The following is a 14,845-nucleotide window of genomic DNA, read 5'->3' as shown; positions in this document are numbered from 1 at the left end:
CTTATTGAGATGTGTAAAATCATGAGGGGCATAGATAAGATGAATGCAAATAGCCTTTTTCCCAGGGATGAGGAATTAAAAACTAAAGAGCAGAGGTTTAAGGTGAGAGGAGATAGATTTAAGAAGGACCTGAGGGTCAACTTCACGCAGACAGTGCTATGTATATGGAATGGGCTGCTGGAGAAAATAGTTGAGGCAGGTACGATAGCAACATTTAAAAACCATTTTCATAGGTACGTGAATATCAAGGGTTCAGAGGGATATGGACCAAATGCGGGCAATTAGCATGAGTTGAGAGGGCCCCATGGTCAGCATAGACCAGTTTAGACCAAAGGGTCTGTTTTCATGCTGTATCACTATGACTTATTACTGCACTGGAGGGATCCTCCTCCACCCTGGAGACCAGCCCAAGCAGTGGAACCATAGATTCAGCAGCCCCATCATCTCCTCCACCACAGTCCTGGTCACAGCATGGCAGCATTGTACCTGTGCTCTGCATCAGCCAGTGGTGTGTGCAATGATAGACCCTCCCCCATAACTAGCCTTGTAAAGTATCCGGGCCTTCATACTCACCAGATATACAACAGTGCTCCAGGATTTAGGAGTCCTGGCAGCTGTCAGGGTAGATCACTTCCTGCTGCCAAATTCTACAGCGTTGTGATGCAGCCTCCTCAAACCCACTTGTGGACAGTTCTATAGCATCCTGCCCCGGGCGAAGCCATCTCTGTTCCTGAATCCTCCTGCTCGGGCTGTGATGCTGGCTTCATTGTGTGGAAATATAATGAACAAGTGTGATCCTGTACAGATGATATTGGTATTTGTGGAAGCGTGATTTAGAAATCCTGCACAGGTCACCCATCTCTCCATTGAAGGAGCCAATCACATAGAGGTTGAGTGCTGCTGTGAGCTACACATTCACTGGGAGAGGATGGCCTCCCGCTCCTGAAGCCCCCAGGGTCCAACCCAGCACCCGACACAGTTCCATTACTATGTCCTGGTACATACAGAGCCTGCGCCAACATTGCACCTTGCTCGTTTCCAGAAATGGAGTCAGAGCTAGAAAACCCTGGGCCTCCTATGGACCTTGAAGGGTTAATTCCTGTACTTTCTGTGATGACTAGGCCTATGCCTTGCCTGAGGTATCATGACACTGTGATGAAATTCCCCATCACCTGTTCTAAGATTATGGTGATTTTCATTCCATTATAGAGCAGTGCTTGAGAGAGTTTCAAGGCCAGATCATCAAAATTTAAGATTTGTAATCCCTTATCAATTTTTAATAAGGTTTTATGATCCAAAGCATCACTAACATCTTGATGTTGCTGAGAAATGGGTGGGATCTGCCCAAAATGTATTTGCCATTTGTTAAGCTCTCTTGGACTTTTGTCAATGCATATTTGTCTCAGGTTAATTACAATATAAGTTTATGTAGCAGATTGTGTTACTCTTCTAACTTTGCATGGTATTGATCTTTGGTCAAAACCTTAGAATCCTGTAACTTTGTTCTCTTTGTGATTGTCTGGACCACTCATTCTGTCCAGTTTACTAAACTATTGGTCCCTAACCAGAATGTAACACAAATCTGGTAATTTGGCTTCAGATCATAACAGCTGCTAAACCATCTAACCCATTTCACTTACCGTTTTATCAAAAGTAGCCAGCTTTGGGAAACATCATTTTTTTCTGTGTTTCATCAAATTATTCAAAGCACACTCATTCAAAAGAGGGAACTTTTGAACATTATACAATGCACAGAAATTCTAACCTTAATGCTTGCTTTCCAAGGCTCTGACACATAACTCATGAAGATGAAATCCATGGAAATTTATTAACTGATAACGCTCCTGTGCAGCATCTTGGGATATTTTCCCATGCCAAAGGCCAGATATAACTTCACACAATCAGAATGTTTACAGCGTGGAAGAATACCATTTCGTCCATTGTGTCAGCACCAATGCTATCATGTAATGGCAACCTCCTACCTTTTCACTGTATTCCTGCACACCATTTCCATCCAAATAATCATCCAGTACACTCATGAATGTCTCACTTAGACCTGCCTCTATCACATTTCCAGGTAGTGCTTTCACACCCAAATGACTCAGTGACTGAGTCCTGGTTTATTTACCTGTGATCATGAAGCTCTAACTGATGAAACATCAGACTAAATTGATGTTAACATGATTTTTGCCTCCTCTCTGCAGAAGCTTTAAATTCCAACTCCTTGGTTTCAATGGGCATTTACAGTGAAATCACGCAACCTGTATTGCATTGTGGATACCTGTACAAGACATCAGCCATGACTAAACTACCCAGCAGCAAGAAATGCAAAGATGGTACGTCATGGATATCCAGTGATACTGGCCACATGCAGAATGTTCACACAGTTGAAGTGTTTTCTGGAACCTGATTATGATGAGAGAAAGCAGGACAACAAGCTTATTTCAAATACATAATGTTAAGATAATAAAAAGTGAGGCTGGATGAACACAGCAGGCCAAGCAGCATCTCAGGAGCACAAAAGCTGACGTTTCGGGCCTAGACCCTTCATCAGAGAGGGGGATGGGGTGAGGGTTCTGGAATAAATAGGGAGAGAGGGGGAGGCGGACCGAAGATGGAGAGAAAAGAAGATAGGTGGAGAGGAGAGTATAGGTGGGGAGGTAGGGAGGGGATAGGTCAGTCCAGGGAAGACGGACAGGTCAAGGAGGTGGGATGAGGTTAGTAGGTAGATGGGGGTGCGGCTTGGGGTGGGAGGAAGGGATGGGTGAGAGGAAGAACAGGTTAGGGAGGCAGAGACAGGTTGGACTGGTTTTGGGATGCAGTGGGTGGAGGGGTGGAGCTGGGCTGGCTGTGTGGTGCAGTGGGGGGAGGGGACAAACTGGGCTGGTTAAGGGATGCAGTTAGGGAAGGGGAGATTTTGAAACTGGTGAAGTCCACATTGATACCATTAGGCTGCAGGGTTCCCAGGCGGAATATGAGTTGCTGTTCCTGCAACCTTCGGGTGGCATCATTGTGGCACTGCAGGAGGCCCATGATGGACATGTCATCTAAAGAATGGGAGGGGGAGTGGAAAAGGTTGGCGACTGGGAGGTGCAGTTGTTTGTTGCGAACTGAGCGGAGGTGTTCTGCAAAGCGGTCTCCAAGCCTCCGCTTGGTTTCCCCAGTGTAGAGGAAGCCACACCGGGTACAGTGGATGCAGTATACCACATTGGCAGATGTGCAGGTGAACCTCAGCTTAATGTGGAATGTCATCTTGGGGCCTGGGATAGGGGTGAGGGAGGAGGTGTAGGGGCAAGTGTAGCATTTCCTGCGGTTGCAGGGGAAGGTGCCGGGTGTGGTGGGGTTGGAGGGCAGTGTGGAGCGAACAAGGGAGTCATGGAGAGAGTGGTCTGTCCGGAAAGCAGACAGGGGTGGGGATAGAAAAATGCCTTGGGTGGTGGGGTCGGATTGTAGATGGCGGAAGTGTCGGAGGATGATGCGTTGTATCCGGAGGTTGGTGGGGTGGTGTGTGAGAACGAGGGGGATCCTCTATGGGCGGTTGTGGCGGGGGCGGGGTGTGAGGGATGTGTTGCGGGAAATGCGGGAGATGCGGTCAAGGGCGATCCCCCTCGTTCTCACACACCACCCCACCAACCTTCGGGTACAACGCATCATCCTCCGACACTTCCGCCATCTACAATCCGACCCCACCACCCAAGACATTTTTCCATCCCCACCCCTGCCTGCTTTCCGGACAGACCACTCTCTCTGTGACTCCCTTGTTCGCTCCACACTACCCTCCAACCCCACCACACCCGGCACCTTCCCCTGCAACCAGGAAATGCTACACTTGCCCCCACACCTCCTCCCTCACCCCTAACCCAGGCCCCAAGATGACATTCCACATTAAGCAGAGGTTCACCTGCACATCTGCCAATGTGGTATACTGCATCCACTGTACCCGGTGTGGCTTCCTCTACATTGGGGAAACCAAGCGGAGGCTTGGAGACCGCTTTGCAGAACACCTCCGCTCAGTTCGCAACAAACAACTGCACCTCCCAGTCGCCAACCATTTCCACTCCCCCTCCCATTCTTTAGATGACATGTCCATCATGGGCCTCCTGCAGTGCCACAATGATGCCACCCGTAGGTTGCAGGAACAGCAACTCATATTCCGCCTGGGAACCCTGCAGCCTAATGGTATCTATGTGGACTTCACCAGTTTCAAAATCTCCCCTTCCCCTACTGCATCCCTAAACCAGCCCAGTTCGTCCCCTCCACCCACTGCACCACACAACCAGCCCAGCTCTTCCCCCCCACCCACTGCATCCCAAAACCAGTCCAACCTGTCTCTGCCTCCCTAACCGGTTCTTCCTCTCACCCATCCCTTCCTCCCACCCCAAGCCGCACCCCCATCTACCTACTAACCTCATCCCACCTCCTTGACCTGTCCGTCTTCCCTGGACTGACCTATCCCCTCCCTACCTCCCCAACTATACTCTCCTCTCCACCTATCTTCTTTTCTCTCCATCTTCGATCTGCCTCCCCCTCTCTCCCTATTTATTCCAGAACCCTCACCCCATCCCCTCTCTGATGAAGGGTCTAGGCCCGAAATGTCAGCTTTTGTGCTCCTGAGATGCTGCTTGGCCTGCTGTGTTCATCCAGCCTCACATTTTATTATCTTAGATTCTCCAGCATCTGCAGTTCCCATTATCTCTGATACATAATGTTAGGATATGGGTGGTGTTGGCATGGCCATTTTTATCATCTAATCTTAGTTATTTGAGACAATTAAGAATTAACAATTATTGTGAAAATTGAATTCACTAACTGGACAGTGTTAAGAATGGCAGGTTCCAAGCTGTAATACCTTGTGGTTCCCAGCTGAAATAATCAGATTTTCAGTCAACATGGGAACTCGGGTTCTTGTGGTCCAGTGGTATTGTTCCTACCTCTGACTGGGAAGATTTCAGGTTCAAGTCCCAGCTGTTCTGGAGGTGTATCACAATTTCTCTAAACAGGTTGATTTGGAAAATACCTCAACAGTAGAGCTTTCATTACTTCTTATGGTTCCCTGTACTTCAGTGTGTGATATCACACTCCAGTTAAATGTTTGTACATACATATGTAAATATTGTTCCTTAATCATGGTTGAATAATCTTAACAATTCCTGAAAAATATTAACATACCACATACCAGGAAGATTTGCAATTGCTCTCAAATAAGTGACTGAAAGCTCTAGATCCAAACTCATTACATTCTGGGTTAAACCTGTTCAAACATGTTTGACATTGGCCTTTTACAGTCATGAAGAATACTTTCCGTTCTCAGCCTGGGTACAATTTAAACCCATACCCCAGAGGTGAAAAAAAGTCTCTTACCTATAATGAGCCCCTTTGTTACTCATGGAAACAAATTATTGTTTGAATTAAAAGGCTTCTTACTGCAAATATTAAATTTTAAATTGACCATGTGCATGTTTTCCCTCAGAATTCCAGAAGCAGTGGTGCTCTTTGGACAGGTCACTTCTTTTCTATGAAACAGATAAAAGTACTGAACCAATTGGGAAAATTGAAATGAATGACATTGTTTGTATTGGAGTGAGCAGACCACAATCATTGGCCAACTCTGGTCCTACAGACAGGTACTGGGGAATTAATCGGTTTTTGTTTTGTAACAGTTGGTTGAAGAGCATGTAGACACTGTAAAAATGGAGACAACACAGGCAACAATGTTTTATAATGCATAGGCAGTTTTGTCAGTTAAAAAGTATCATCAATTATGCATATGATTTTGTTAATCCAATTTAGTTTCTTATTTCTTCAGATCTGCTGAATATTTAACTTTGAGTGTATCCACCAGCACATGGAGTAGACTTCTTAAAATCTCTATTGATTGGCAGGATGTAGGTGATTTGGCCAAGTCTGCATTATTCCCTGGCCCTGTCTGATTACCCTCATAAGACAAATGTGCAGTTTATTGAGCTACTGAGTTATGAGGCAATCAGACAGGGGTGCCCCTAACCCTAACTTCATCTATATCATAATGAACTCATGACACTGTGAGTAGAATTTCACGAGTTCCATGGTGGCAGGAGCAGAGGTGGAGAGGTAAGAAACTAGCCGGAAATGGACAGCTCGTTGATATTGTCAAACCATCAGGGAAGTTTTCCAGCAGTGACTTGAGTTTGGTGGCATGTACCACAAAGGGGGACAGTCACTTTAAATATTTAATATCTCAATTAGGGCCGACTACTGGCCTGCTGTGATTTTGGGCATGGCAGAGTGCTTCTATCTTTACCAGTGTAGATGAATGCCAGACTGATAGTACATACTTTCCACAGGCTCAATATCTTCTTGAAAGGACCACATGAAGCAAAGTCATTCATGTGGTTCAGACACAACACCCTGCTCCTTTACCCCATTGTCCCCTTCACCCAGAGGACTTTGCCTTTGCCTTTACCTCAGCATATCAGAACTGTTATTCACATACCCTTTAATGGCACAAAAAACAGAAGTTGCTGGGCAAGGTCAGTAGGTTTGGAAGTACCTGTGAAGAAAAAAAAAATCGGAGTCAACGTTTTGAGTCCAGTGACCCTTCCTCAGAACCTCAAAACATTAACTTTGATTTTTTTTATCACAGATCCTACCAGACCTGCTGAACTTTTCCAGCAGCGTCTATTTGTGTTCCTGATTTACAGCATTTGCAGTTATTTTGGCTTCTTTCCCTTCAATGGCACCTCCATGTGGGGCAGTTCCTGGCATCTGTTCTTTACCAGCTCTCCCGCTGTTCTCAGCATCACAGATACCAATCTTCAGCCAATTTGATTGACTCCACATGTTATCAAGAAATGATTGGAGGCACTGGCTATTGCGAAGGTTATAGGCCCTAAGAACATTCTGGCATTAGTACTGAACACTTGTGCTCCAGTACTTGCTGCTTAGAAAGTCTCTTTGGGAGTTTTTGAGTCTGCAAGAGAAGAAGGGCCAAATGGCTTGTTTCTGTGATATATCATTTCTGTGGTTCTATGGTCTTGCAGCATCTGAGGAATAAGAAACTGACTTCATGTTTCGAGCCTGGTATGACCTGGAACTGGAACCATATGGTGTTTTTTATGCTGTTGACAGACTGAGAGGAAGAGCAAGTGGAACAGATCATGAGGGTTTCCACAGAGAGGCAAAGGTGATGATAATGGTGATGAAAGAGAGGTATTGCTTTATAATAGGTGTAGATATTAGCGTGAAAAGGAGAAATAGGCTCAGACTGTTTAGAGCAAAGTCAACAAGACATGGCTGTCACTAGTGTTTGTGGGGGAGGGGAAGTTGTGAAGTAGGGGGCTGCAAATTGTTAACAAAGTGAAGAACTGAAGCTGTTCGCTGAAGTTGTTCATCGTGGAATCACAGAATTCTTTGCATTATTTTTATTTCCACACTAACCCTAAACCATTCACTGACCTTTTAAATTTCTCAATTGAACCTATCTCCAACACATTTCTGGGAAGTACATTCTAGACTCTTGCTATACTTGTTGAACAGTTAGCTTAGTTGGCTGTATGACTAACATGTCACGTAGAGTGATATCTATCAGCCTAAGTTCAATCCCTGCTCTTGTTGGGGTCACCATGAGGATCCTTCTTTGACTTGACCTTTGTCTGAGGTATGTTGGCCTTCAGGTTAAACTCTGCCCTCCATTTTCTATCTTGAAAATGAGAGCGTGGCAATAATGTTGAATTTGCTAAATGAAAATGTTTTTCCTCAAATCCCCCTTGCTTTATTTACATGTAACTTCAATTCTATGTCCTCTCATTCTTGGACCATTTATAAGTGGGAACAGCTTCTCCTTATCTATTATGTCCAGCCCACTCATGACTCTGTCAAATTGCCTCTCAACCAAGAACTGTCCCTTTTTTTTGATCTGTCTTCTTAACAGAGATTTCTCATTCTTGATCATTTTGCAAATCACTTCTGCACGCTCCAACCTGTTCATTTCTTTTGTATAATGTAGTGCTCATAGCTGTAGGCAGTCCTTCAGGTGAGGTCTAACAGGAATCTGATACAAGTTCAACATCACTTCCCTGCTCTTGTACTAAATGGCCCGACAAAAAAGAACCTGAGGACACTGCATCCTGGTAAACCTCCTTTGCACCCTCTCCAAAGCCTCCACATCTTTCCTATAATAGGGCAACCAGAAATGGACACAATATTCCAAGTGTGGTCTCACCAGGGTTTTGTAGAGCTGCAGCATAACCTCACGGCTCTTAAACTCGATCCCCCATTAATGAAAGCCAAAACACCATATGCTTTCTTAACAACCTTATCCACTTGGGTGGCAACTTTGAGGGAGCTATGCACTTGAACACCAAGATCCCGCTGTTCCTCTACACTGCTGAGAATCCTGCCTTTAATCCTATATTCAGCATTTAAGTTTGACCTTCCAAAATGTATCACCTCGCATTTATCCAGGTTGAACTCCATCTGCCATTTCTCAGCCCAGCTCTGCATGGAGCAGAGCTTGAGGAATTATCAAGGCCACATCACCAACTTGTCGTCATAATCTTAGAGACATCCACTTCACATGTCTGGCACTTCTGATTGAAGATTGCTGTGAATGATTCAGCCTGTTTTTTTACACTGATACATTGGGCTCTCCCATAAATGACGTTCAGGATATTTGTCGAGAATCCTCCTCTAGTGAGTTCTTTAATTGTTCACCACATTCATGACTAGATGTGGTAGTACCACAGAGCTTAGATCTGGTCTGTTGATTGTGCAATTATTGAACATTTTCTGCTGTATTTTGCCATAGTTGTTTGGCAAACAAGTCATTCTGCACTGCAGCTTCACCTGGTTGACACCTCATTTTTAGGTATGCCTGCTTCTAGCATGCCCTCCAGCACTCGCAATTGAAACAATGTTGATCCCCATGAAATGGAATGTAAGCCTGAGGAGCATGATCAGCCATGTGTTCACTTTTGCAGCATCTCCTGGGCCTAGTATCACTTATGAGTTCCTTGCTGGGGTTCAATATCCCTTGGCCACATCATTTCATATAGCTGTTGTTTTTACTGTGATCGTTGGGATTGGAATGAAAAGGGGTCTTGAACCTCGAAATGGTGCCAGTAAGACCGATCCAGACTTTCTCCAATATAACTTTCTAATTGGCCACTTCCAGACTCTGTGTGTATTTAATGTGTCGTGTAGGTGAGCTTCCAGCACTGGCGGCTCATTCTGCTGCTGAAACTCTTTTTCATGCTTTCTTTAGATTCTAGCCACTACTATATCCTTGAAAGTTGTCACCCAGGTTGACAGGGCTGTTAAGAAGGCATACAGTGTTTTAGCTTTTATTAATAGAGGGATCGAGTTCCGGAACCAAGAGGTTATGGTGAAGCTGTACAAAACTCTGGTGCGGCCGCACTTGGAGTATTGCCTACAGTTCTGGTCACCGCATTATAAGAAGGATGTGGAAGCTTTGGAAAGGGTGCAGAGGAGATTTACTAGGATGTTGCCTGGTATGGAGGGAAGGTCTTACGAGGAAAGGCTGAGGGACTTGAGCTGTTTTCATTAGAGAGAAGAAGGTTGAGATGTGACTTAATTGAAACATATAAAATAATCAGAGGGTTAGATAGGCTGGATAGGGAGAGCCTTTTTCCTAGGATGGTGACGGCGAGCACAAGGGGGCATAGCTTTAAATTGAGGGGCGAAAGATATAGGACAGATGTCAGAGGTAGTTTCTTTACTCAGAGAGTAGTAAGGGAATGGAACGCTTTGCCTGCAACGGTAGTAGATTCACCAACTTTAGGTGCATTTAAGTCGCCATTGGATAAGCATATGGACGTACATGGAATAGTGCAGGTTAGATGGGCTTGAGATCGGTATGACAGGTCGGCACAACATTGAGGGACGAAGGGCCTGTACTGTGCTGTAATCTTCTATGTTCTATATCAATCATGGACAAAAAAATACTAGGAATTGCGAATTCTGGAAATCTGGAAGAAACTCAATAGGTCGAATAGCATCAGAGAGTGCAGAGTTAACACTTTGGGTCCAGTTACCTTTTTCACTGGACTCGAAACGTTGACTTGTTTTTCTGCCCACAGCTGCTGCCAGATTTGCTGAGTTTTTCCAGCAATTTCTCTTTTCATATCAGTACTGGCTTGTGTCATATACATTCTATTTTCTGTAAAACTTGAAACAATCCAAAACATTGCTGTGTGCATCATTGACGAAAGAATTACTTTGCTGGACAGAAATTCTGAAATGACAAATTCAAGGGCTCCTTAACGCTGACCAACCCTGGCCTTAATATGTCATAAATTAATGAATAACTTTTGCATCATTTATTGCAGTACCCTCGTGAAATTGAGCACCATCAACAATGAGTTTTTAGTTGTCAAATTACTGGAGTAACCAACATTTGATTGACAGTTATTATTTCTGTTTTCGATGAAACTATCCAACTTTAAAAACAAGGATGCTCCACCATGTTAAAAAATAGAAATTTCATGTGTGTTGGGCATTCATCCTTTGTCTATATCCATGAGCAGAGCTGTTAGCTTTTGACATAAATCAGCTAGTCCTGTTCTTCTCACTCTTAACTATTTAAATGCCAGAACACGGTATTTTACTCAATGTCTTCACCAGGTCATGATTCTGTTTTAAATAGTTTGAGAAAATTCTGGAGTCTCAATCAGTCTGCTTGTTTCTTCTATCTTCATTAGGTTTCGATACACTTTTGAAATTTTTCTCACTTCAGAAAAGCTCTTTCAGTTTGGCACGGATAACCCTGACAGCCTACAGGTGTGGACAAGTTCTGTGGCAAAGGTACCTCATGCTTATGAAATGTACTGTACATCCTATAAGAACCATGTTAGTGTCACCTTCCCACATTATTTATCTGAACTTCATAGGGGATTAGGGTGGCGTTGTAGCTCAGTTGTTTGCACTGTTGCTGCATAGTCCTAGGGACCTGGGTTCACTTTCTCTCTTCGGTGACTGTGTGGAATTTGCACATTCTCCCTGTGTCTGTATCTGGATGCTCTGGTTTCCTCCTACAGCCCTAAACAGTGCAGGCAGAGTGGGTTGGCCATGGGAAATTGCCCATTATGTCTAGGCAAAATGGGTTAACCATAGGAAGTGTAAAATAGGGGCATAGGTGTGGGTAGGATGCTCTTCAGAGGATTGTTTGGACTTGATGGACTGAATAGCCAGTTTCTACGCCATAGGGGTTTGGTGGGTTCTATTAGCAATGAAATCTAGTCAAAAGTCTCATTTTGTCTGGTCCAGATATCACTCCAGTCTTAGATGATGTAATTGATTCCTCAAAAATATTCCTCAATATCTCCTCAAGAGATATTGAACTGCAAGCACTTTACGTTTCCAAACATAATATTTTCCTGACAGTTGGGTCCAATCGTCTTCCATTCGCTTGATTTCAGATTGGAGCCAGCTTGTGCCATGTTTTATTTGCCTTTGTCTTTGTATTTACTTTTATTTAATGGTCATGATCCTTCAATGTTATGCAAAATTTAGAGGTATCTTAACATTATTCATAAGGTTGTATGATTTTCTTTTGATGAGAAGCCCTCTTGATGGATCCATCAAGAAATCTAATATAACCTGCAAATTTTCTTTAAGTTGACTTATTGATGTAATATTTCCAGTATGCTTTATTTTTATTGTCAGAGTTGTAGTTCTGCCACTGAAAACAATCAATTAGTGCTACTGAATGATATCAAACAATTATAACATTGTTTCTGTATAAGACTCTGTAAAGCTTTCCAGAAATATAACGATATTAAGGAAATTACTGTTCAAATTGACTTTGTCAAATTGTCTTGTCTCCCTTGATTTAGGGCTTCACTGATTTGAGTCTGCATAGCTTGTTGAATTGCCATTTTGATCGCATTGGAAAGCTATGTTATAAATCCATGCGAAATCCTGGACAATGGCACAAAGGCTGGTTCATACTTAACAAATCCAACCTGAAATTCTACTCAGAAGAAGGTGGATTGGAGGAAGAGATTGTCAACCTCAGGAGACTCCAAGAGCTGAGTGAGTGACATTAACACTGAGATTCCAGTGGTTGGTTTGGCTTACGTTTGTTCTAAAAAGATAATTACAAAGATTTTGTATTTTATCAATTCTCAATTAATCTTTGAAAGCATGTATTTTATTTATGTAAAAAGCCTGTATTTATTATTTTTGAAATCCTTTGTGATACTGGGAATACTATGGCTCTGCATTCAGAATTGGAAGCTCTGTGGACTGTCAGTCACTTTGGAAGGAAAAACCATGCACTCTCTTCCCCAAGTCAGACAATTTTAAGTGAATATCAATCACGCATGAAAAACATGACCACAATGTACTGTGCAAGAGAATCTTTCCCTGTGCCTCTGAACAATAATGGGGCACGTTTCACCAGCTCACCCTCTTGAGAGAGATATGTGGAATTAGATCAAATGTATGTTCCCCCACTGCATGGTATCTACATGCATAGCTCTGGAAATTGTAATTTTTCTGATTCTATCAATTTCTATGTATCACAATTCTGAATGACTGCAGAAGGCTGCAGAATAGAGGGACCTGGGAGCCCTCATGCATGTATTACAAAAACTAGAGTGCAAGCAGGGAACGGAGAAAGCAAAAGCAATATCTATTTCAAAGGGATTGAAGGAGAAAAATAGGGAGATCTTGCTAAAACAGCACAAGGCAGGAGTTAAAACACAGCTGGATACTTTGACCAGTTTATTACTCCTTATCTAAGGAATAACATGCTGGCATTGGAGGCAGTCCAGAGAAGGGTCACGAGGCTGATAGCAGGTATGGAAGGAAAATTTTATGAGGCAGGGCATGTACTTAATGCAGTTTAGGAGAATGAGAGAAGACCTCATACAAACAGAAAGATTCTTAGGGGCTTTGACAGGATAGATGTGGAAAAGTTATTTTCCTCTTTGGGAGAGTCTAAGACCAGATGGAATAATCTCAGAAAATTCAGGGACAGGCATGAGCAGGTCTTTTGTCAGAGGGTTGTGAAACTGTGGATTCATTGCCATTGAGGACTGTCGTGGCTGGGTCATTAAATATATTCAACATTGAGACTGAAAATTTTCAATCAGTAAGGGAACCAAGGGTTATGGAGAAAAGGCAAGGAAGTGGAGTTGAGTGTGATCAGACCGGCCATGGTCTAATAGTTTTTTTTTTGAGTTTTTTTTTCCTTTTATTGTTAAACAGACCCTACAGCCCTCCAAGCCCGCGCCAATCCATATCCTCTATCTAAACCTGTCGCCTATTTTCCAAGGATCTCTATCCCTCTGCTCCCTGCCCATTCATGTATCTGTCTAGATACATCTTAAATAACACTATCGTGCCCACCTCTACCACCTCTGCTGGCAACCTGTAACAAGCAACCACCACCCTCTGCGTAAAGAGCTTGCCATGCATATCTCCTGTAAACATTTCCCCTCTCATCTTGAAATCGTGACCCCTAGTAATTGGGTTCCCCACTTTGGGGAAAAAAACTTCTTGCCATCCACCCTGTTGACACCTCTCATGATTTTGTAAACCTCAAACAGGACCCCCTCAACCTCTCTTTATAGCTAGTGCCCTTCATACCAGGCAACATCCAGGTGAAACCCCTCTGCACCCTCTCCAAAGCATCCACATTCTTTTGGTAATGTGGCGACCAGAACTGTACGCCGTATTCCAAATGTGGTTGAACCAAAGTGCTATACAATTGTAACATGGCCTGCTAACTCTTGCACTCAATACCCCACCTGATGAATGAAAGCATACCATATACCTTCTTGACCACTCTATCGATCTGAGTTGCCACCTTCAGGATACAATGGACCTGAACATCCAGATCTCTCTGTGTATCAATTTTCCCCAGAGCTTTTCCATTTACCGTATAGTTTGCTCTTGAATTGGATCTTCCAAAATGCAACACCTTGCAATTGCCTAGATTGAGCTCCATCTGCCATTTCTCCGCCCAACTCTCCAATCTATCTACATTCTGCTACATTCTCCGATAGTCCCCTTCACTATCTGCTACTCTACCAATCTTAGTATCGTCTGCAAACTTACTAATCAGACCATCCATATCTTCCTCCAGGTCATTTATGTATATCACAAACAACAGTGGTCCCAACACGGATCCCTGTGGAACACCACTGGTCACAGTTCTCCAATTTGAGAAACTCCCTTCCACTGCAACTGTCTGTCTCCGGTTGCCCAGCCAGTTCTCTATCCATCTAGCTAGTCCAACCTGGACCCAATGGGACTTTACTTTCTCCATCAGCCTACCACGGGGAACCTTATCAAACACCTTACTGAAGTCCATGTATATGTTATCCACAGCCCTTCCCTCATCTATCAACTTTGCCACTTCCTCAAAGAGTTCTATCAAGTTGGGAAGACATGACCTTCCCTGCACAAAACCATGCTGCCTGTCATTAATAAGCCCATTTTCTTTCAATTGTAAATAGATCCTATCCCTCGGCTTCTCCTCCAGCAGTTTCCACACCACTGACGTTAGGCTCACCAGTCTATAATTACCTGGATTATCTTTGCTACCCTTCCTAAACAAGGGGACAACATAAGCAATTCTCCATCCCTCTGGGACTTCACCCATGCTGAATGATGCTGCAAAGGTATCTGTTAAAGCCCCAGGTATTTCTTCTCTTGCTTCCTTCTAACCTGGGATAGATCCCATCCGGACCTGGGGACTTGTCCACCCTAATGCTTTTTAGAATTTCCAATACTTCCCCTCCCCTGCAATGCTGACTTTACCTAGAGTAATCAAACTTCCATCCCTAATCTCAACATCCACCATGTCCCTTTCCCCAGTGAATACTGACGCAAAGTACTC

At 43.7% G+C, this 14,845-nt stretch overlaps 1 protein-coding gene across 3 annotated transcripts in view; it reads left to right on the top strand.

Annotated features, from left to right (window-relative positions):
- The window catches only part of arap3 (ArfGAP with RhoGAP domain, ankyrin repeat and PH domain 3), a 350,166-nt gene that overhangs the window by 212,316 nt on the left and 123,005 nt on the right, over positions 1 to 14,845 (top strand). For all 3 annotated transcript variants that reach the window (XM_059650536.1, XM_059650534.1, XM_059650535.1), the window contains 4 exons: positions 2,205 to 2,336; positions 5,471 to 5,624; positions 10,698 to 10,800; positions 11,832 to 12,030. In XM_059650536.1, the coding sequence (XP_059506519.1) occupies positions 2,205 to 2,336; positions 5,471 to 5,624; positions 10,698 to 10,800; positions 11,832 to 12,030 (588 nt within the window). The remainder of the gene's footprint in view (positions 1 to 2,204; positions 2,337 to 5,470; positions 5,625 to 10,697; positions 10,801 to 11,831; positions 12,031 to 14,845) is intronic.

Source organism: Stegostoma tigrinum, chromosome 13, assembly GCF_030684315.1.
Source record: "Stegostoma tigrinum isolate sSteTig4 chromosome 13, sSteTig4.hap1, whole genome shotgun sequence".
Taxonomy (NCBI): domain Eukaryota; kingdom Metazoa; phylum Chordata; class Chondrichthyes; order Orectolobiformes; family Stegostomatidae; genus Stegostoma; species Stegostoma tigrinum.
Note: the sequence above shows the minus strand (reverse complement) of the source record. Positions and strands in the feature narration are given on the sequence as shown.